At 37.0% G+C, this 21,819-nt stretch overlaps 1 protein-coding gene across 8 annotated transcripts in view; it reads right to left on the minus strand.

The window, feature by feature from the left end:
• SAMD4A (sterile alpha motif domain containing 4A) overlaps positions 1-21,819 on the minus strand; it is a 313,807-nt gene that overhangs the window by 18,613 nt on the left and 273,375 nt on the right. For 6 of the 8 annotated variants that reach the window (XM_074213459.1, XM_074213460.1, XM_074213454.1 and 3 more), the window contains one exon: positions 4,731-4,814. The exons of 1 other annotated variant lie outside the window; for it this stretch is intronic. In XM_074213459.1, coding sequence (XP_074069560.1) covers positions 4,731-4,814 — 84 coding nt within the window. Of the gene's footprint in view, positions 1-3,465; positions 3,532-4,730; positions 4,815-21,819 lie in introns of all 8 variants that reach the window. One more of the 8 variants, XR_012473918.1, reaches the window with a different exon arrangement.

Genomic DNA, 21,819 nt, shown 5'->3' on the forward strand with positions numbered 1-21,819 from the left:
GTCACTTGATCAAGGTCACACAGCTTCATTGCAGTAGAGCTAGAATATGAACCTAGAATAGGTCCTCTAATTCCAAATTAGTGTTCTTTTTGCTCTCTAGTCCTATCTTGACTCTGATCAACCATTCTGCCTAGGAGTACTGTGAAGTTCAAATGAGATAAATGCCAGGTATTTTCATTATTATAAACCTACAATTTCATGATGATTTCAGTCCCTTAATCTTCTACCATATTCCATGGTTAACCCCAGCAATGTTGAAATGTGCTGGTAAATATTTAACAATTAATCTGGGATGGGAGAAAGGTAATTTATGCACCCATGCTTTTAAATTCAATCTACATTATCAACATTTCTAGAAAATTCAACAAAAATATATATATCAACTTCTGATTTGTAGTGCTTGCTGATTTCTAGGATGTAGATGCTCATAATGGATATTTAACAAACATTTCTGTCAAGCAGCATATCCCTTGTTCTGTCTCTTAAGCAATATATTTGAATTCCATGATAGGCTCCCTCTTAATTACATCCAGATTAGAGCTCTTAAGTTTTCTACTTCTCCATGGGGCAGAGATTCAAGGTAATAAACTAGAGGAGTCAAAGGTAGAAACAAACTGTTCCTCCTGCCTTTTGAATTATATCAAATAAGAACTGTGTTAAGGTGATGAGAATAGAGAGAATAGAGTCTAGAGTTATCCACAAGCTACACCTTAGGCAGAGAAGAAATCTCTCAGTTTATGTCTACATATATTCTACATTTAAGCCCAAACTCTGAAAGTGAAAGACACTGTAGGTTTTCAGGGACCCTTAGAGAATTCTGTACACAGTCCACAGCATTCATTGGAAATTGGGAGAGTAGTAAAGGGAAAACCTAGAATGATCCCTGAATCCCATTTCAACAACAATTTATATTCTCCATCTCCATAAACCATGAACAGAAATGCTCACTTTGGGGTGACTAGGTGGCGCAGTGAACAGAGCACCAACCCTGGAGTCAGGAGTACCTGAGTTCAAATCCGACCTCAGACACTTAATAATTACCTAGCTGTGTGGCCTTGGGCAAGCCACTTAACCCCGATTGCCTTGCAAAAAAACCTAAAAAAACAAAAAACAAAAAACAAGAAATGCTCACTAGCAGGTAAATGGTCGAAGAGATAACCAGCAGGAACAGGGGAGAATGGGAAGAATGGTAGCTAAAAGAGAAGGAAGGAACATGAATTATCCACAAATTGGTTAATCAGCCCCAGAATAATCAAGAATTGACTGTAAGGGTCTCTTTATGTGATAAATGAGCTACAGCTTTCAGAATCATAGTTTGGTATGCCTTGGGTAATATTACTCTTCTGTAGGAGTTTAGGAATAGAGAAGCTGAATTATGGTCCTTTTAACACTCAGGGCTATTAAACAAGAGAAAGTTCTACAGTGTCTGATGAAAATCTTAATCATAAGGAATAATAACAATACAGCCTGTGAAATGCTGTTCCCAGTAATGGGTCAAGGCTGATTCTCACTTTACAGCCTTCAATTCCCTGGCAATTTATCTTCCTACTGAGTCTCAAGTTAGGAAAGACAACAGGAGATAAGAAGGAAAGAAAGGAAGGAAAATTGAATGGATGAAAGGGAGAAGGGGAAGGGAATAAGAGAAGATATGGATTATATAAAGCAAAGAGAATATGGGCTTAAACTGGCAACTAAAGCATACTGTTAACTACATGGAGAAACTTCCTAACAACCTTAGCTACTAGAATGAATTATTGGGTGTTGAGAACTCTAAAAATAATACCATCAATTTGGGATAGGTGAGGTAGGATCTTGGTTGGATTAAATGAGCTGTTCCCAGGTGATATAGCTTTTCTCTTCACCAAAACTGAAATCATTCCTTCTACAACAATCTCCAGCAAGGAAAGGGTTCATCACTTCCAGGGGTCTCATAGCCCAGAGGGCGAATGTTCATTTAGTCATTAGCCATTCTTCCTTCCTAAGCCTGTCCTAAATTGAATGAGTTTAGGTCATTTTTCACTTGGTTTCTCAACAGGAGGAATTACTGAGAAAAAGACTATTAAGATTATTATTGATAACAACAACATTGAAATGCAAATTAAAACCTCACACTTAGCAACCTGGCTAATATGAGAGAAAATCAAAATGATAAATGCTGGAGAAATGTGGGACACTAATGCACTGTTGGTGGAGTGGGAAAAGGAAAAGGGAAAAGGACCTACATGTACAAAAACTTTTATAGCAGCTCTTTGGTGGCAAAGAATTGGAAAGTGAGGGATTGTCCATCAATTGGGGAATGGATGAACAAGTTGTGGAACATGGATGTAATGAAATATTGTTCTAGAAGAAAAGATGGGTATGCAGATTGCTGAAAAACCTGGAAAGACTTACATGAATTGATGATACTGAGTGAAGTGAGCAGAACCAGAAGAACATTGTACACAGTAATAGCAACATTGTGTGATCAACTATGATAGACTTAACTCTTCTCAGCAATATGGTAATCCAAGATAATTCCAGAAGACTTGTGATGGAAAATGCCATCCACATTCAGAGAAAGAACTATGGAGTCTGAATGCAGATCAAAGCATACCATTTTCCACTTTTTTTAAAATTTGTTTTTTGTTTTTTATTTTTTTGTGTTTTTTTCCCTTTTGTTCTGATTTTTCTTTCACAACATGACTAATATGGAAATATGTTTAATGTGACTATACATGTATAACCTAAATCAAATTACTTGCTGCTTTGGAGATGGAGGAGGGAAGGTAGGTTGATCAAAATCTTACAAAAATGGATGCTGAAAGCTATCTTTACATGTAATTGGAAAAAATACTTCTAAGAAAAAAATAAAAAAATTTAGGTATCATGGTAGAGTTTGTACAATGCTTTACCTATGTTATATCATTTGATCCTTATAAGAATTTTGTGAAGTAGGTATTTTAATCTCTATTTTACAGATGAGGAAATTGTGGCTAAGAGATTAAATGACTAAATGAAAATACTAGCAAAAATATTGGTTCAGAATGCTTTTCTCCATGGATTCACTGATTGAAATTTAAATGTTTAATCAGACACCTTTCTTTTCATGTAAAATTGATGTTATTGCTAATGATAATAATAATTCTGATAGAAAAATGTAAACAAAATGCCAATTACTCAAGCTAGAAATACAATGTGAGGGAAGGTCAGTGTTCTCCTTACTGAGACTCAGATTCATATAGTAAATCATCAGGATTTGAATAGAACTTGAGCCCTGCCCTCCTTGGTCTAGGGAACTCCTGCCCTCAAGTGTTCCCCCCCCCCCCCGCAATTAGCAAATGCTCCCTCACATTTTGAGCTTGAAACAATATTAAGAAATTGAGCTTGCTTTAAACAACAATAATTTAAAGAAAAACCTACCATATTCTTAACCCATGTTGCCTCAATATGGACTAGGGGCAAAGATGTTATGTACCCAATTCTTACCCTGCTCTTCAGACTCATGTTGTCCCCATTATTTCCCAAGGAAGTTCTTGGCTCAGAACCAGCTCTCTGGGGGACATGAAGTCATGATGGAGAATGAGTGTCCTACCTTAGGCACCAGGGAAAAACAGTGACTATTATGTTTCCAAGTCTCAGTAGCTGAGATATCTACAGAAAAGGCATTCTAGAGCAAGTGACAGCAAACTATGACTGCTGTTTTTATACAGTCCATAAGCTGTATAAAATTCATACAACTTCATTTAAATACAAGTTTTATTTTAAAAATGTAAAAACCATTCTTAGTTTGTAGACTATATAAAAAAAGGCAATGGGTCTGCTTTGGTTCATGGGTCAGAATTGACTAACTTGGATTTTCTGTTTATCATCCTCCCTCCCATGAGTGTAGAAAAACTGTAGTGAGTCTTTGATACCATAGAGTATCCCTTGGCAGCCAATTATTGGACTTGATGGGAATAAAAAGGTACCCAGTGGACTCATATCAGAGTTCCCCATTAACATGGCAGAAAAGGACATCTGTCCTGCTAATTCCACCAACCATGCCCTGGGAAAGAAGCAGTTGAGTTAGCAGGCCCAGCTAATGCAACCTATTTGGTATGAAGAGGTAGATGGAGGATATGTCTACCAGGGTAGCTGTGATGGTACAATATGTCAGGTCTGACAAAGTAGATGGTGGAAAGACACAGTGTATTTTGTTAGCTCCACATATGGGTTTTATCTGCATACCACAGTCCACTATGTTGGTGACTTCAGTCACTGAAAAATAACACTGTTAATGTGCTGCCCAAATAGAAATATCCTTGTCAAGAAAATTAGGTTGGGGGTAACCAGCTTCACAAATGTTTATTACGATATTTCTTTCTACTATCGCTAGGGGCCTAGAGCCTGGAATAAAAGAAACCCAATTCTGTGGAGATTATGTTCACAATAATACTTTGTGTTTTCCCTTCCATCTCTGGCTACTCAAAGCATCAAGAGTGACTTAAATTTAAGATGAATTTGGGGGTTCTGGGGCAAGGGGTGAAAGACAACAATACTCTCAGCAATTAACTCATTTTCCAAAAAAGTTAAGGGACAATCCACTGGGGTGATAGAAGTCATTCTAATATATCCTCAGGCAGGTCCCTTCTTCCCTCCCAACACCCTTTTCTCCCCCCCACGCTGTTTAGGATCTAGAGCACATTTGTGAACAGAGGGCTGTCAAGTGCATTCATTCCCTCAGCCACCAGTGGATAAAAAAAGAAACTCACCCCCAAGGGCGTGTTCAGTCATACTGAGGCACAAGGATTCTAGCCTGTTGTTGATGTCAGGTTCTGTCACTGGAACCTGGAACTCTGCAAAGGGCAAAGGGGTAGGGGTTACATTGGTGATGACTAATGGTCATCTGAACTCATATAATGTACAGTCTGCCTCAGTCACATGGCAGTTATTCCAATGAAGTCTTGGTGTGCATTCTCAGGGAAACATCGGTTGAATTTCAGGCTGAGCAGAGAACTTACTTTCTCCTCTATTTAAGTAAGAACAAACACATACTCTATTGTGCACACAGAGGTCACCACAGGCATTAGTTGATGACTTTGGTCAAAATAAGTTGGTAACTGCTCCCTAGACTTACCTCAAAAAGAGCCTACATCCTAGGCATGATGCTATTGTAAGAGCGACTGCAGAAGGACCTAAAGGGAATGAGGATGGAGGGATTTCAAATTTTAGACTATGATGGAAAAACTCTGAGGATGCAGAAGATGAGTGCAATTAGGTTGTCACAATACTTGCAACACTTATTTCTATAGCATTTTAACAGGGCTCTTTCTATACAACAACCCTTTGAGGTGAATAGCTTAAGTATTATTATAGACCCTATTTTACAGGTGAGGAAACTGAACCTCTCATAAATAATCCAATCTAGATATTATATAATATCTAATTTAATAATAATTCTATAATAATCCAGGTATTTTGACTCCATTTTGGTGTTCTTTCTCTTTCACTACAAGATCAAGGATAATTCTCTCAACTCTTATGGTGGGAGGGTCCACTAAGATGAATGATAAAACACTAGGTCAACCTGAGTAAGAATAAACTAGAGAATTTGTTTTCAGAAAATGCAATATTCAATAATTTTATACCAACACACTAACTGACCAGACACGGAAAGTTTGCTCCACAGAATGGAATCAAGACAAGAACTGTGCATCTAAAGAACCTGCTTTTTTTTAGGTTTTTGGCAAGGCAAATGGAGTTAAGTGGCTTGCCCAAGGCCACACAGCTAGGTAATTATTAAGTGTCTGAGACCGGATTTGAACCCAGGTACTCCTGACTCCAAGGCCAGTGCTTTATCCACTACACCACCTAGCCGCCCCAGAACCTGCTTTTATCCTAATAATATTTCTTTTTATTTTTATTTAAGACAATGGGCTTAAGTGAGGTCACAAGGTCACACAGCTAGGCAATTATTAAGTGTCTGAGACTGGATTTGAACTCAGATCCTCTTGACTCCAGGGCTGGTGCTCTACCCACTGCGCCACCTAGCTGCCCCTATAATAATCTTTTAAGGTCTAGCTCTAATACCAGAATATGAAGCCTACCCCAGGTTTTTCTTCCCTTTAAACACTTATACCCCTCCCTCTACCACTCATTTAACATAGATCATGTTGTCTGCTATTGTTAATTTTCTTTTTACATTTCATAATTTGATCGTAGGTTTCAAGAGAAGAAGCATCAAACTTTATTGATAATATTGTTTATAATTTTCATACACAGTACTCTGTAGGGGAAAAGTTTTTTTTGTTTTATTTTTCTATCCTGAGCACTGGACTCATAGTAAAGGCTAATAAAGGCTCAATATTATACAGAATAATAACTTGGAAAGAGTTAAGAACTTGAATCAATGCAATGACTGAAAATCACAGTTCCAAAAGACTTGATGAAAAGGTCCATTATTCAAGATGTTGGACATGATGAATATATGGATTTGCTTTGCTTGACTGAGCATATTTGTTACAAGGGGGAAAATGCTTATTGATAACAGATATTGGAAAAAACATTTATTGATCAAGTCGTGGGAAGAAGAGGTAATAATAGTTGGAAAGAATTATAATAAGTCTCCTAACTGGGCATAGTAGTCCATGCTATAATCCTAGTCACTGGAGAATTGAGCCTGGTGGATCTCCTGAGTTTGGAAATTTCTGAGCTGTAGTGAGATAAGTTGATTGGGTGTCTGCACTGTTTGGCATTATTAATATGGTGAACTGGGGAGGGATGGGGAGAACCAGGTTGTTTAAGGAGGAGGGAACTGGCCCAAGTCAGAAATCAGAGCAGGTCAAAACTCCTATGCCAATCAGAGTGGAATCAGGCTCATTGCTCTTGATGTGGTATCTTGACATGCACCTGAATTGGATTTGTGTGAGGGGCTGCTGTGCTAAGTCATCAGCCTCACCTTCTCCTCTGAAACTATATGGGCCCAGTGGCCAGATATGGATCAAGATGACTGGAGATGGCCCTGCATGCAAGGCAGTCAGGGTTAATTGACTTGCCCACGGTCACATAGGGTCAAATGTCAGAGGCTGGATTTGAATTCCTGTCCTCATTGACTACAAGGCCAGTGGCTCTATCCACTACACTATCTAGTTGGTGCCCCTTCCAGCCTAGATAAGATAGGGTACCCCATTGAAAAAAGGAATGGGGGGATGAAGGGAAAATAAAGCAAAGAAGTAATTTAGGGTCATGTCTTTTAATTCAGGCAGCCTGGATTTGAAGTCCTAGATATGAAGTTGGACAGGTTGGTGCCTAAGCAGTTAACAGGGGAAAATAAATTATCTGTAGCCTATTTAATGTTATATATATAAATGAACTTAGAGCTAATTCTCACTCAACTTATGTTTTATCTAGAACCTCTTTCTGACTTGTCATTTACCTTAACTTCTCCCTGCCTCCCTTTAAGGTATTTCCACTACTTTGTAATTCCACCACGGAGCATATAGGGACAGAGAAATAAAATAAAAAACTGGGTTATAAAATGTTATTTCTTATTAGATTCCAATTTTAAGATTTGGTTGGAAAGGAGGATTAAAGTAGTGACCAAAATGAGAATGTTTAATAATAGATATATGCTAGTCATTAAATGTATCTAAACTTAAGCATTATTTAGTAATAATAATTAAATGCTTTGCAAATTTTGCAAAGTGGTTCAATATGTTATTTGATTTGGTTCTCACAACAACACTGGGAAATGGGTGCCATTATCATTCCCATTTTTCAAATCAGGAAATTGAGACATACAGAGATTAGGTGTCCTGTCCAGAATATCTGAAGCAGGATTTGAAATCAAGCTTTGTTGAGGCCCAGGGCCAACATTCTATTCACTATGTTACCTAGTTGCCTCTAAAGCTAAGGTTATCTAAGGGAAGTTCAACAACAAAAGACATTTTTAAATTTCTGTAGTCATCTCAGATGAATTTCTAACACAAAGGGAACTAGAAGAAAAGTGTTGTCTCTGCAGCTAAAGTTATCTAAAGATAAGTTCAATAATAATGGACATATTTTTTAAAAATCTGAAGCCACCTTCTTCTCAAGTGAATTCCTAACACATCTGAAACTACAAGGGAATAGTGCTGCCAGTAAGTGTAGCTAACAAAACCAGAATGTGTCTCTAATGAAATCTAGGGCTAAGGCAAGAAAAAGTAGATCAAAAGGTTTTTTTTCAGTGATAAGCTTGATACCCTTTGGTTATTAAGACCAGTAAAACCAAATAGAGGGGGATTTCAAGAAAAAATGAACAGGATAAGGTAGGATTTAGTTAACTGAAGAGAGCCTTCACTAGGGAATCAAGCAGCTTGGATTTCAAGCCTTGGCTTATACCATTTTTGAGGCTGACTTGACTCTTTGGAAGAGTATTTTTGCCTTGTGGTCCATCCATCATATGAATGCAAAAATTAGAAGTCCTACAGGGTGTGAAATCTATGAAACAGAAACACACACAATTTTATATATAACTCTTTGACAAATATGAAAAAATAATCAGCAATTATAGCCATCCATATGCTCATTGTAAAATTTAGTTTACTCTCCAGATATCCCCTTTAAACAAACACTGTGGAGAGATTTGGATAAATAAAGATGCTCGACATTTGGGGAGAAGTGTTTCAACTGCAGGATTTCTTGCCAACACACAGCAAATGCCATTTTCTAAGCCTGGTGTTGTGTGTTCAAAAAAAGAAGGCTGGAAACTGCAGAGCTGTGTTCTCCCAAAGCCAACCAAACCCTGCTGGGTTGCTCTTTTAGGCTGAAATATGGGTCTACCCCCCCTTGCATACCCCCCCCCCCATTCCTCCAGTCCAAGGGTTTAAATGATCAGAAAGAGGTGATATGAAAGGGATCATAATAACCCCTCTTCAATCTGCTCTGGGAAGCATGAAGTCTTGATAGAAATCCACATGTCAAAGCTTCAGTTCCTTAATACTGTAGGCTTAATTGTGTGTTTGATAAAAGCAGATCCATGACATCTCATTGCTTACACAAAGCAGAAGGCACTGTCACACAGTATCTATAACAAGTTGGCTGTGGTTTCTTTGGTGTGTGGGGCTTCAAATAGAGTCACTTGGGCACAGTCCCTCAATTTAACCACTGGATTCAACACTATAGGATGCTAAAAATAAGTAAATGATACCTCATTTGGACTGGGCCTCCCACATTGGCCACAGATCACAGGGACTTATCAAGAAAATATAGTTGAATAAGGGACACAGTCAATGAGCATTTATTAAGCCTCTGCTCTGTATCACTCTGTAAGGCATAAAAAGGAATAGAAAGTATATATCTCAAAGTTAGAAAGACTAGGATTCATGCCCTGACTTTGCCTCATAGGTTGGCTGTGTGACCCTGGGTGATACTCAACCTCTGAATATCCCAGAGCTCTCTTTGTAGTTTGCAGAGCAGGAACTGATTTGCATTGGTGAAGGGAGATCCTCACTAGGAATTGGAGACCCATAGAAATGAACTTGTCCAAGGTCAGAGGGGGTATAAAGTAGCAAAGCCAGGATTTGAATCAAAATCTTGTAACTTCAAATCCAGTCACCACTTTTATAAGAGGACATATCAATATTACTGCCTCCCCTCCTTAACTCCTAGATTAGTATTCTTGAACTTCTGCTCTCAGACAATTGTTAAAGAAAGGTCCTAATCTGGATCACTTTTTTTTAAGCTTTTTTTTTTTCAAGGCAAATGGGGTTAAGTGGCTTGCCCAAGGCCACACAGCTAGGTGTCTGAGGCCTGATTTGAACTCAGGGACTCCTGACTTCAGGGCTGATGCTCTATCCACTACGCCACCTATCTGCCCCTGGATCACTTATTGATTCCATTATTGATATAATGAATCATTTAGTGAATTACTGAATAAACAATTCAATTATTGCAATTTTGTGAACTGTGACTTCCCATTGTTATTAATACTGCCTTCCCTTTTTCTATCCTTTTACCAGTTTTTCTCTTCAAGTGTCTAATACTTAGAATAGGCAGTCTCCCTTTCTTGATTTTTTAAGAAAAGACATGACACTTATCCATACTCAGACAAGGAAAATATTTGAGTAATCACTTCTAGTTTTCTTTTCTTCCCCTGTTTTTCACCAATATATTTGCATTCGATCAATTTTTAAGCCAGAGCAAGTATAGAAAGTAGCTAAATGATAAGGAGGCATGGAATTTTGGGGTAGAGAATCCTTTCCTAGCTTTCTTGAAATTATACTATGATATGAAGGTGGCCTGGTCCTATATTCAATTACATTATTTTATAATGAATTCTGAGCAAGGAAGTAAGTAACTAGTGTCCCAGCTGACTAAATTTTCTCTTAAACTCTTGTTGGTTCATTGAAAAGAGCACTAAATTTATCAGAAGAGCCGATGTTGCTTTGTTTTTTTTAATCATGAACAAAACAGATTTTAAGCAAACATGAACGTTTCTGTACATGAACAGGAAAAGAGAAGGTCTATCATATGCTGCTTATTTAAAAAATAATATGTTAAATTTAGCACAGTAGTACCATTATTACCCAGAGCAGTTAAGTGGATAGAGTGCTGGGCCCTGAGTCAGGAAGAATCATCTTCCACTTACTAGCTGTGTGATCGATCCTGAGCAAGTCATTTAATCCTTCTGGCCTCAGTTTCCTTATCTGTAAAATGAACTGGAAAAGGATAATAATAATAATAATATCTTTGCCAAGATATCCCCAAATGGAGTCATGAAGAGTTGGACACAGCTGAAAAATGACTGAAGAGCACAACCTTGTGCTTGTCTGTGCTGTCTTTGAAACTTTGCTAAACTTTTTGGTTAATTTAAAAAAAATCTTTTAGGTAAGCTTTTTTCTTATGTTACTATCACTATCCTTCCTAATCTCTTCTGAAAATGTTTAAGCTTCAATTTTTAGCCTTTTAGCCCTTACATCTGATATGTAAATGTTAATGACGAAAATTTAACAATTGGCTTTAAGGAAACAGATAACAAGTTGACTCCATACTCCTACAGGGTTTCTCTGAATCAGTCCTTTTCATAATTTCATAAGGTACAATAATATTTCATCACATTAGCATACCATAATTTGTTTAGCCATCCCTCCTCCCACCACTGATGGGAACCTACTTTGTTACAAATTCATTGCTACACATGGCTAATATGTAAATATGTTTTGCATGACCTATGTATAACCAAAGTCAAATTGCTTGCCTTCTCAAGGAGGGGGACGGTCAGGAAAGAGGGAGGGTGTTAATTTGAAACTCAAAATTAAAAAAAAGGATTGTTAAAAAATAATTACATATAATTGGAAAATATCTAATAAAATAAAAATAATTTTAAAAGTAATAAATTGCTACAACAGTTCCCCTACCTCCACCTTTCAATTGATTTTTTTGTAGATATGGGTCCTTTCCCCTCTTTCTTTGATTTCTTTGAGGCATATACTTAATGGTAATTTGCCTACTCAAAGGATACACAGTTTAATAGCTCTTTGAATATTGTTCTAAAATTTAGTGAATAATATGCCTCTCTTCCCATACTACCACCAAAGAATTTTCCATATTCTTCATCTTTGTCAATATAATAGACCTTAAAAAGATGTTTGAATTTGTATTTGTTTTATTATTACTGTCATGGAACATTTTTAAAATTTTTGTATTCCTTGTATAATCTTAGTAATGAGACTATCAGAGAAATTTTCCAAGTTTACTGTTTCTCTTCTAATCATAATTGCATTAATTTTGTTTGTTCAAAATATTTTCTTTATGCAATACAAAACTTTATGCAATACAAAACGTGTCCATTTTATCTCTGGTGATTCCTATTTGGTTAGTGCCATTTCCCCCATCCATAACTGTGAGACTCCAGGATCAAGCTTTATCATTTACTATCTTTGTATACCCTAGAAATTAGATTAGAGGTTCCCTGAGGTTCCTCCTAGCTCTAAATCCTGTGATTACTTCCTGGTCTTTTTATTCTCTACTATCAGTTTTACTAATGTGAAGGATCAAGCTAGGGAGGCTAGTGTATCCTACTCTGGTCCACAGATTTTGCTGTTCCATGAATTCTTTAGTTAAATTCCCAAAGGCAACTTAGATTAGGGCAGCAGGAATAGTGCAATTTCTAAAATAATCATTCTGTAATTTTAAAGCTAATTTTCCAGTGGGAAAAAAACATACCCTGTATTTTTAATGACTGCAACTATTCTCTCTCTGGCACCAAACTTTTTTGGGCAAAAGATACAGCCCTAGTTGTGGATTATATTAGGCCTAAAATGATTTAGTTCTTTGGGGAGACCAGGTTTATTTTCTTTGTTGATCTCAACATCTGGAGAGAAACAAAATCACCAGAGCCTTCCATGAGGTAGCTTGGGGAAGCCCTCAAATTGCCTCACAGGGTTAATGAGTTCATCAAGACTCAGGAAAGAGGGGAATGCTCCACAGATCCCAGCAAGCTAGTCCTTATAATAACACACCAGGTAGTGTAGGTTCTAGCCCCTAGATTTTTCTGCAGCCCTTTGAGATAGCCAATGTCTTTTATTATTTCATTTAAATAATTTTTAGTTTGAAAGATTCAAAATATCCCAAGCAAATCAATTGTTTTCAAGCTACTAGTGTTTCCACAGGGTTTTAAAATGCTAGCTTAAAAGGACTGTTTTTCCAGAAGGAAGGTTCTACCTCAAATCAGACTTCCTTTTGGTATTCAATTTAGGATTGGTTATTTTTCTAGCATATTCTACCATGCTATCAACAAGTCTATTTCCTGTAAAAGTGAAAATCAATTTCCCAGTTCTTGGATCTCTGTTATCCTGATATTTTTAAACATTTCATCATAGGTATTAATCCTATCCTTGGAGGTATGAAATGCTAAAACTAAAGAATAGCAAACTTGAGTGAAAATCCCTTGCAATGCCTACATTGTTGTTATTGCTCCTAATTTAAATACTGGTCAAGCCTGCATTGTTGTTATAGTACCTCAATTACTGGCAAGAAATATACTATGATTCCCCATTAAGATAAAGATGTGAAAAGTGCTAGAATAACTCAGCACTTCCATAAATACCTTGACAAAATGTTCTTAAAAGGCACTGAATGAATACTTATCAAGAAGACCAAAGAAACATCAGTAAGCTCTTCCAATCAATCCAGGATTGTGGGGGAAAAAAGAGACCAGAAGCTTGAGGGTTTTCAGAGAGGAAGTAGAAGCAAGCAAAATCTCAACTTTGGCCCTGGCCTATCAGTCAAAGCTAGACAGATGCAGGGCCAGAAATTGCATCAACATCTCAGGAAACTCTGGGAGGCCTGAAACCATTGCTACTATCTATGGCACAGCGCGTGGGACTTGAGTCACTAGGAGGCCTGAGACCAACACATGGTAACTGATAATGTCAAATGCTACAGAGGTCAGAGAGGTTAGGATTGAGAAAAGGTAATGTCTCTGTCCAAGGGATCTCTTGACAGGGCAGTCAGTGCCTTATCCTAATTGCACTTTTCATTGTTCCAGGTGTCCTTTGTGAGAACTCATGGATTAGTCACATCACCAAGACAATGTCACAAAAAATTGTAGGTTCTACTATGGAGATTATGTTTCTAGCACTAAATTGTGAATTGAGTTCTAAACCCTATCTCTCAACTTTAAATGATTTTCACAAATTAGTAATACCTCCTACAAACTTAAAAAGCCAAAGAAAGGAACTTTTAAAACTGGCACATTATCAAAAAAAATCTCAGGAGCATAGGGGGTCAACCAATGTAACCTGAACTTGAAGCCTTTACAATATTCCTAACAAGTAATCTACTCCTTGTACAATAATATCAACAAGCTGGCGTCCTGTTGGTGGGGAACTGAAGAGTATGAATAAGCTTTAAATAGATTATGTCATGCTAACAGTTTGAAAACTCTGCAAAAGGATTTGGGTGTAATTATAAATGGAGAGTTGCATTCTGGGGACCTATCCCTCATCCTTTCTTCCTGATGTGTTTCTGAGTATATTGCCCTACTTGGGAGGAGGGAGAAAGAAGTATAGTTTTCTTTTTTTCTTTTGCAAGGCAATGGAGTTAAGTGGCTTGCCCAAGGCCACACAGCTAGGTAATTATTATGTGTCTGAGGCCGGATTTGAATTCAGGTACTCCTGACTCCAGGGCCGGTGCTCTATCTACTGAGCCACCTAGCCACCCCTAAGAAGTATAGTTTTCAACACACAGTATGTGGTTTGATATGGGCAGTTAGGTGGTACAGTGGGTAGACCAACAAACTTGGAGTCATGAAGACCTGAGTTCAAATCATGCCTCAGATAGCTTTCAGCTGGGTGACCCTGGGCAAATCTTTGAATTTCTGTGTGCCTCAGGTTCCACATCTGTAAAATGGGGGATATTAACAGAACCTACCTCTCATATATAAAATGCCTGGCCTATATTAGATGTCATATAAATGATAGCTATTATTATTGATAAAGAGAATATGAATACTTCTCATTTTTGCCTCTTTCCTTAGGTCTTTTGAGCATGAGTCTAGAATGATACAATATCCACGTATCTTCCTACCTGGAACATCAATGGGATTCAAGGCTCTTTTCATATCAGATACTGTATCTTCCAAGTTCTATGTGAATAATCAGTGCTAAGAATAAAAATGTGTCTTTTATTTTCAAAGAAGACCATGACTTTAGGGATGTGATGCCATGACAAGTACATGAATTCAATTTGATTAAGGGGGATGCTATGCTAAGCTACCAGCCTCATTTTCTCCTCCAGAATCATCTGGGTCCATGGTCAAGTATGAATCAGGATGACAGGAGATGGTCCTTGGATTTGAAGCAATCAGGTTTAAGTTACTTGCCTAAGGTCACACAGCTAGTAAAAGTCAAATATCTGAGACTGGATTCAAACTCCTGTCCTCCTGACTCCAAGGCCAGCACTTTCCACTGCTAATGCATATGCACAGATGCAGAAAATTGCATATCTCCTTGTAAGAAAGTGTACAAGGAAAAATGAGCAAGAATGAAAGAGTTCATTAATTAAAAAATATACTTAGAACTTATGAACTTATGACTTTGCTCAACATGGTGCTTAGCAGGTGTCTTAATATCTGTTGATTAGACTTGTGCTGCAGAATGAAGTCTTGTTATTTAAAGGATTAAAAAAAGAAGACTGATAAAGCTGGAAAAAAGGAGAACAGGAACTTAAGAATACTGTTAAACTTCAGGTATCTTCAAGTTGGGGAGAGTGGTGTTTAAGGGGGAAAATTCTACTTGTTCTTGATACTGCGTATTCCCATTCTCTAACACGGTCTTAAAAGCCAGACAGCATTTAATTCCTTATTAAATCCCATAGCATTGCTTTTCTTTACTATACCTGTATTATAATTATCTGTATTACTGTCTTATCTTCATTACTTGATTATAAGCCACTTGAGGACAAAGAACTATATTATTTGGTTTTGAAACTCCATGTGTATGGGGAACATAATATGTATGATGTAATGGATATGCTGGACTTGGCAATGAGAGACATGCATTGAAATCTGACTTCTGACACTTACTAGTTTGCTGTGTAATCATGCACAGGGAACTCAGCTATAAAAAGAGGTTATCTATTTGATGCCTCAGTAAACCTCCTTGAATTATGTTTAATGATCTACAATGTCTCAATTCATTCCATTATTATATCTCAACTATTAGACCAAAGTTAAACCCTTTTCACCATTTTAATAACAGAGAAAGTTGGAATAAAATGGCTTCAGGGCTCATACCATGGTGGAAGGGCAATGCAAATTTGTAGGATAGAGGAATACAACAATATATGGCCATGGCAAGGGCTCTTCTCCTGGTATATAGAGCCTCTTCTCAATGGAAAAAAATACCTCAACAATTACCTCTGTGGGTACTAGAGAAGGATAAAATATGGAGGGTAACAGTAGAACAAAATATACCATTCCCTGGTCATTGTTAGCTGCCATGGAGAATCTGAGTTGCCAGCATAAGAAAAATGCAAGTAAATTGATCCGGCAATTCAACAGCAAGAGATAGAACTCTTAGAAATGAAAACAAAGGGTAAGCTCCAAGATCTGGTAATGAAATGTGGGGAGGAAGTATAGAATTTGACCCTGACAGAAAATATACTGTATCCTCTGTTGTTTAAGATTTGAGAACAAGATTAATGAAAAGACTTGGGTATCAATAATAACAATGTCAATAAAGTTTGTAAGTTTTCCAATTACTATCTCTCATCATGACTTCCTCCACAAAGGGAACAGAAGATGGATAGACTTTAACACTAATGATCTTGGGGGTCTGTACACATTGTAAGGGAAGTTGAAGCAGTAACCTGATGATGCCCATCTAGAGCAACGGATGCTGAGTGCTTAATCTAATGGAATAAGTGAAAAGATTCTTTCCTCAGCAGAGTTCCATAGGCTTTAGGAGCTCTTGGAAGACTTACTTTTGCAGAACTAGTTAAATAACTTGTAATCTTCATACAGAAACTACCACTTGTCCCTTTTGAGGTAGCTAAGATGGAGATTTGTGCATAACTGGACCTATAAAAATGAATTCCCATTGTAGCTAGTTCCTTAATAGGAGGTCTATAAGGAGGGGAGGAAAGTTTCTAAATTGGATTTCAAAGATGGGAATCTATGTACCCTCCTCCAACATTAACACAGCCTGTGTTGGGGGAAATTATATCCCACTTTCTGGGTAGAGCTTCACCCAGTGGAATCATATTTTAGCTATGGGTCTCCCCTGCACACAGACACATAAGTTAGGGCATAACAACTGGTATACTTTGGGAGATCTGGAAAGAGATGACTTAGACAAATGCTGCTATCATTGTGAACAAGCCTTTGTCCATGTTTAACTGCAAAGGTGGCCAGAATACTTACATTCAACCTCTTCAGGGTTACCTGAATTGTCTCTCTCACTCATATTGTAATATTTGGTAGGCAGAGACTCAAAAGAGGCTTCCTTTCCTGATGTTTAATTACATAGAAAATAATAGTAACTAAAATCTGATGCTGGACCATGAAGGACAAAAGACAGGAAGTCAACTCTAAGAAAATCAAGAATTTAGCCTTCTCATTCAAATTTTGGGGACTACAATGTATAGGAAGAAACAAGATGATTCAAGACATAATCCAAATAAGTTATGTCTGACATTCACTTCCCCACAATTAAAAAAAAAAAAGGGAATCCCAGGTATTTATTTGATGTTTGGGTTTTACAGAACCTACATTCCCCATCTGGATATCCTTACAGTTCCCATTTACCAAATAACCAGCAAGTATACCTCTTTGAATTAAAATTGAAAATAGAATATGGCCTTGAAAGACCTAAAAGTAGACCATCCAGCAATCTTTCCCCCTGGGACCTTATGCCTCTGTGGGACCCATGTTTTTAAGAGCTCTCTGTATATAAATACCAGGCTGAGAAGAGTTTTTGGCAGGCACTAACAGGTGGAGACATTAAATGACCATTAGATTTCACCCTGTGACAAGAACTCTTCTTTTTGGATAAGACTCTCCAAAGTAGCTATTTTCCACAGCAAATTTTTGTTACTGTGCTGCTTACTGTTACTGAATGGATGTTGCAGGGTCATAAATTACCCTTTGTATAGTTGCCTATTATGAATTGGGGAGAACAGAAGAAGTTTTTATTGTTAAGTAGAAATGGTACATTCAAAATTGTATATGCTTGGGTCCCTTAGGTGTTAATATTCTTCACACACAGGTTATGCCTCTGCTAGAGGCTGAGGCTCCTAGCCCTGAAACTTTGCCTCTTCAGCTAGCACAATAGGCATCCATCTATGAAGACTTGGATCTTAAGGGAAGCTACATTATTTTGTCTGATTTAATAATGAGAGAGACATAGGCAACTAACTAGATTTCCATAGCCATAATTCAGGGTGTAGGCTACTGTGGAAATCTAGAGAACAGATAGAGATCTGTTCTTTTAATATGTTTTACTTTAGTGCTTAAAGGGGTAGAAAAGTACTATATTATATATTTTTTTGCTTATTGCTAAGTAGATAGTTATGTTTAAAATTCCTTGGATGATCAATTTGAATGACTCAATGTAAAAGGAAGTGCAACAATGGGGATGCAAGAGCTATAATAATGAATAGGAAATATATGTCCTCCACAGTAGGATTACCTCTAGGACTCCTGAGAGCTTGAGGGTAACCATATAATTGTGATACTTTTCTGGAAAAGGCCAGGTGAGATTGATTGACCCAGACTTCATATAAGGGGCTAAAAGATGAGTGGCTAATCTATTAACATATTATAGTAGCTATAGTAAGAAACAGAAACTGGCAAAACGTTCTAGTGGGTTGATCTCCAAGGCTCATGGCTGGTGTGTAAGAGTAGAGTAAGTTGAATAAAATTCTCATTTACACTGATTTCCAGATGGTGACCAGAAATCTGACAGTTATACAGTAACTGAAGAGAATGGGTCTGGACAATCACTCTTTGGGAGCCAGATCAATGGAAGAATTCTGCTGATGCCCCTCTCCACATACAGTAGTTTATGGGGCATGTCAGAACTAAAAAAAACAAGTTTGGAGCTGCTGTTGTTGTTCAGTGATATCTTGACTATTTCATTTAGGGTTTTCTTGGCAAAGAAACTGGAATAATTTGTCATTTCCTTTTCTAGCTCATTTTACAGATAAAAAAATTGAGGCTATAAATAGGGGTAAGCTAGTAAGTGTCTGAAGCCACTTTGGACTGACAAAAATAAGTCTTTCTGACTCCAGGTCTGCCATTCTATCCTGCGAGCTAGTGACTCCAGTGGAATACAAGAGGGTAATGAATGATCTTTTATTACTCTTTACCCCTTTCTCTTAATTACAGATCTGTGGTTGACAAAGTGATGAACTGCCAGAAGCATCATCATCTGTGCTAAGGCCTTGATGTTCCTGTTGCTGCTTTGGCTCATTGCCATCACTTTGCACTTGAACCCACAGTGAACTGCAAGATTTTTGAATTATCCAACACATGGACCAGATTGATGAGATTGAGGACTTAGTCCTTCTGAAATAGGAAGTTGAAACCTGCGATATTTTGTCTTCATTCTTTTATGCATCTTTGGGGGTAGTGGGGTTGTGAATAATTTGCTTTGTTTTTAATTTGGGATTTCCCCCTTTCTTTCATCTTTTTTCTACTACTACTACTACTACATACATTTTCTACTATATATGCCAGGCTTCTCATCTTCCTGAGATTAGCGTTGTCTAGTAAAGACCTTAAAGTTATAATAAAGAGTATTAGGCCCTTTGTTGTTGCTGTTAGAACAAACAAATAGAAAAGGGGTCACTAAACATCAGGATCCCTAGGAACTGCATTTTAATTAGAAAACCACATATTAACATTATTTGTTCACTTTTACTTATTTTGTTAAATATTTCCCAATTATATTTTAATCCATTTTGGCACTCAAGAATGTTACCAGAGGAGGCATATTTGATGGCACTGGGTCCAGAAAACCTAAAGCATTTTTCCATCAAGGGATAGGGTGCAGTAGGATCAATATCTACTGGGTTATAATCCCCACACCCATCCCCACTTGCTAAGCAGTTCTAGCTATTTCTTTCCTGGAAAGGCAAAAAAAGACTTAATTGTTCCATGGGCTAAAACTCAATTCACAGTTGCTGGTGAAAGAATTTCCTGACAGGCTCATACCATGCTGCATTTATTTCTTGGTCACCTAAGCCCATGATCTAAGATACTGATAAAAATGTTAAGCAATACAGGGCCAACCACAGATCCATATGGGACACCACTGCAAACCTCTTACCAAACTGACATTTAACTATTAACAACTGTTCTTTGAGTTCAGACATTCAATTACTTCTGAATCTATCTAATTATAATTCATATCTAATCTGTACTTCTCTATATTCTCCACATGAATAGAATGAGGTAATTTTATATTCTTACCAACCATTTCTTTCATTAGATAGATAAAATAATTTTATCTTTTGGCTAAATAAAATTTGATGATTTGAATAGAGATGTGAAGAAATATAATGAAAATGCAATAGTATTTACAGTGAATTGGAGGACTGATGGGGGCAGCAGTGAGCACGTTATTACCATGGTCCAAGTATGAGATTATATAGGCCTAAACAGGTTGGAGGCAGTGAGGATGGAAAGGAAAACATTTGAAATCTAAATGTCCACTCCAAAATTCTTTTTTTTTCAGTAAAAACTGATTTGGAAAAATAATAAGGAAGTTTCTATTTGTACCTTTCAGAAGTTCCTTTTATTGGGGAAAATAGTTTTTTAAATTATACTGGGGGTCTACCAATCAAGTCCTAAAGTCTCCATTAGAATAATAATTAAATCATGCCAGACAGAAGAGAATCTGAACTATAATTATATTCTAGGATAAAGTAATCTTAAGATATAGGTAAGCCTTTTTGGCTATCTATTTCACAATTTAATATCACTCTTAGGAAATTCTCATGAGTAACTGTAAAGCCTTAGTGCTAAAGCTAATCCTATCATGGTGACCTCAGTGGAATTTTAAAAAAATCAGTTTTTCACTGTCCTCTGCTTCCTTATTCTTAAAGACAACTTACTTGCCCCTCAGATTTTTCTTCAGGTAACCATCTTCAGTGGTTTCTCTAAACCTTTTATCAAGTTTTATCAAGGGTATGAAGCCCAAATGTCACCAACTATTAGTCAGATCAGTTCTCTAACAGGTTTCGCTTTTTGATATTCTGTTTCCTTCTTTGTTTCTAGGTTTGGCAGGATAAAACCATAGGAGAAATAGTGAAATAAGGGAAAAGCACTGGATTGAATAAGGAAAAGAAAAACTATGATGGTAAATTAGAGGCACTTGGACCAATGAGAGGAGGTTGAATTTGGGGAGAACTTTGGCCAAATTTGATGAAAATGGAAGAAAATTTAAAAGAAAATTAACCTCCAGTTCTAAATATTCGTTTAGATTCTGCTTCTGGGTTGAATGAGTAGCATACAAATCAATTAAAGAGGATAAAGGAAGATTATTTAGTAGAACCTAAAAGTGAAACTCAAGTAGCTTAAGGTGAAGCTAAAAGGAAAGACAAGTAAAAAAAAACACTAAGTGAATCAATTAATTATTACTCATGTCCAAATCCTCAAGATCTCATTTGAAATTTTCTTGGCAAAGATACCAGAAGCCATTTCCCTTTCTAGCTCATTTTACAGATGAAGAAACAAACTGGTGCAAATAGGGTTAAGTGACTTGCCTATGGTCAGAAAGTGTCTGAGGCTTGATTTGAACTCAAGAAGATGAGTCTTCCTGACTTCAGGCCCAAAACTCAATTCACTGTGCCACCAAGCTATTCTAGAACAACTAGAAGGTTAAGCAAAATAAAATGGTGAATGGGAAGGGGGTGTAAATTGGTCAGACAGGAGATTGATGCAAGTTGGGAAGGGAGGTGGATATGACTGATTTTGTTGTTGATCAAAATAAATAATAATCATAGCATTTATATAACATTTTAAGGTTTGTAGAGTATATTATGTTACAATGTCTCATTTAATCCTCACAAAAACCTCAGGAAGTAGTTTCAATTATTATTTCCATTTTACAGATAAGGAAACCCGGGTAGACAGAGGGTAAAGTGACTTAACCAAGGAAACATAAGTATCTGAGATGAATTTGAATTCAGGTCTAGAGTTCTATCCACTAAATCCTCCAGATGGCTTGAGACTAAGGAAAGGAAGTGGGATGAGGTTGCCAAGTTATTAACTAGTAATGACTATTTTATATATATATATATATATATATATATATATATATATATATATATATATATATGTTTATATACTTATACATACACATACACACATACACA

This window comes from Macrotis lagotis, chromosome 1 (assembly GCF_037893015.1).
Source record: "Macrotis lagotis isolate mMagLag1 chromosome 1, bilby.v1.9.chrom.fasta, whole genome shotgun sequence".
Taxonomy (NCBI): domain Eukaryota; kingdom Metazoa; phylum Chordata; class Mammalia; order Peramelemorphia; family Peramelidae; genus Macrotis; species Macrotis lagotis.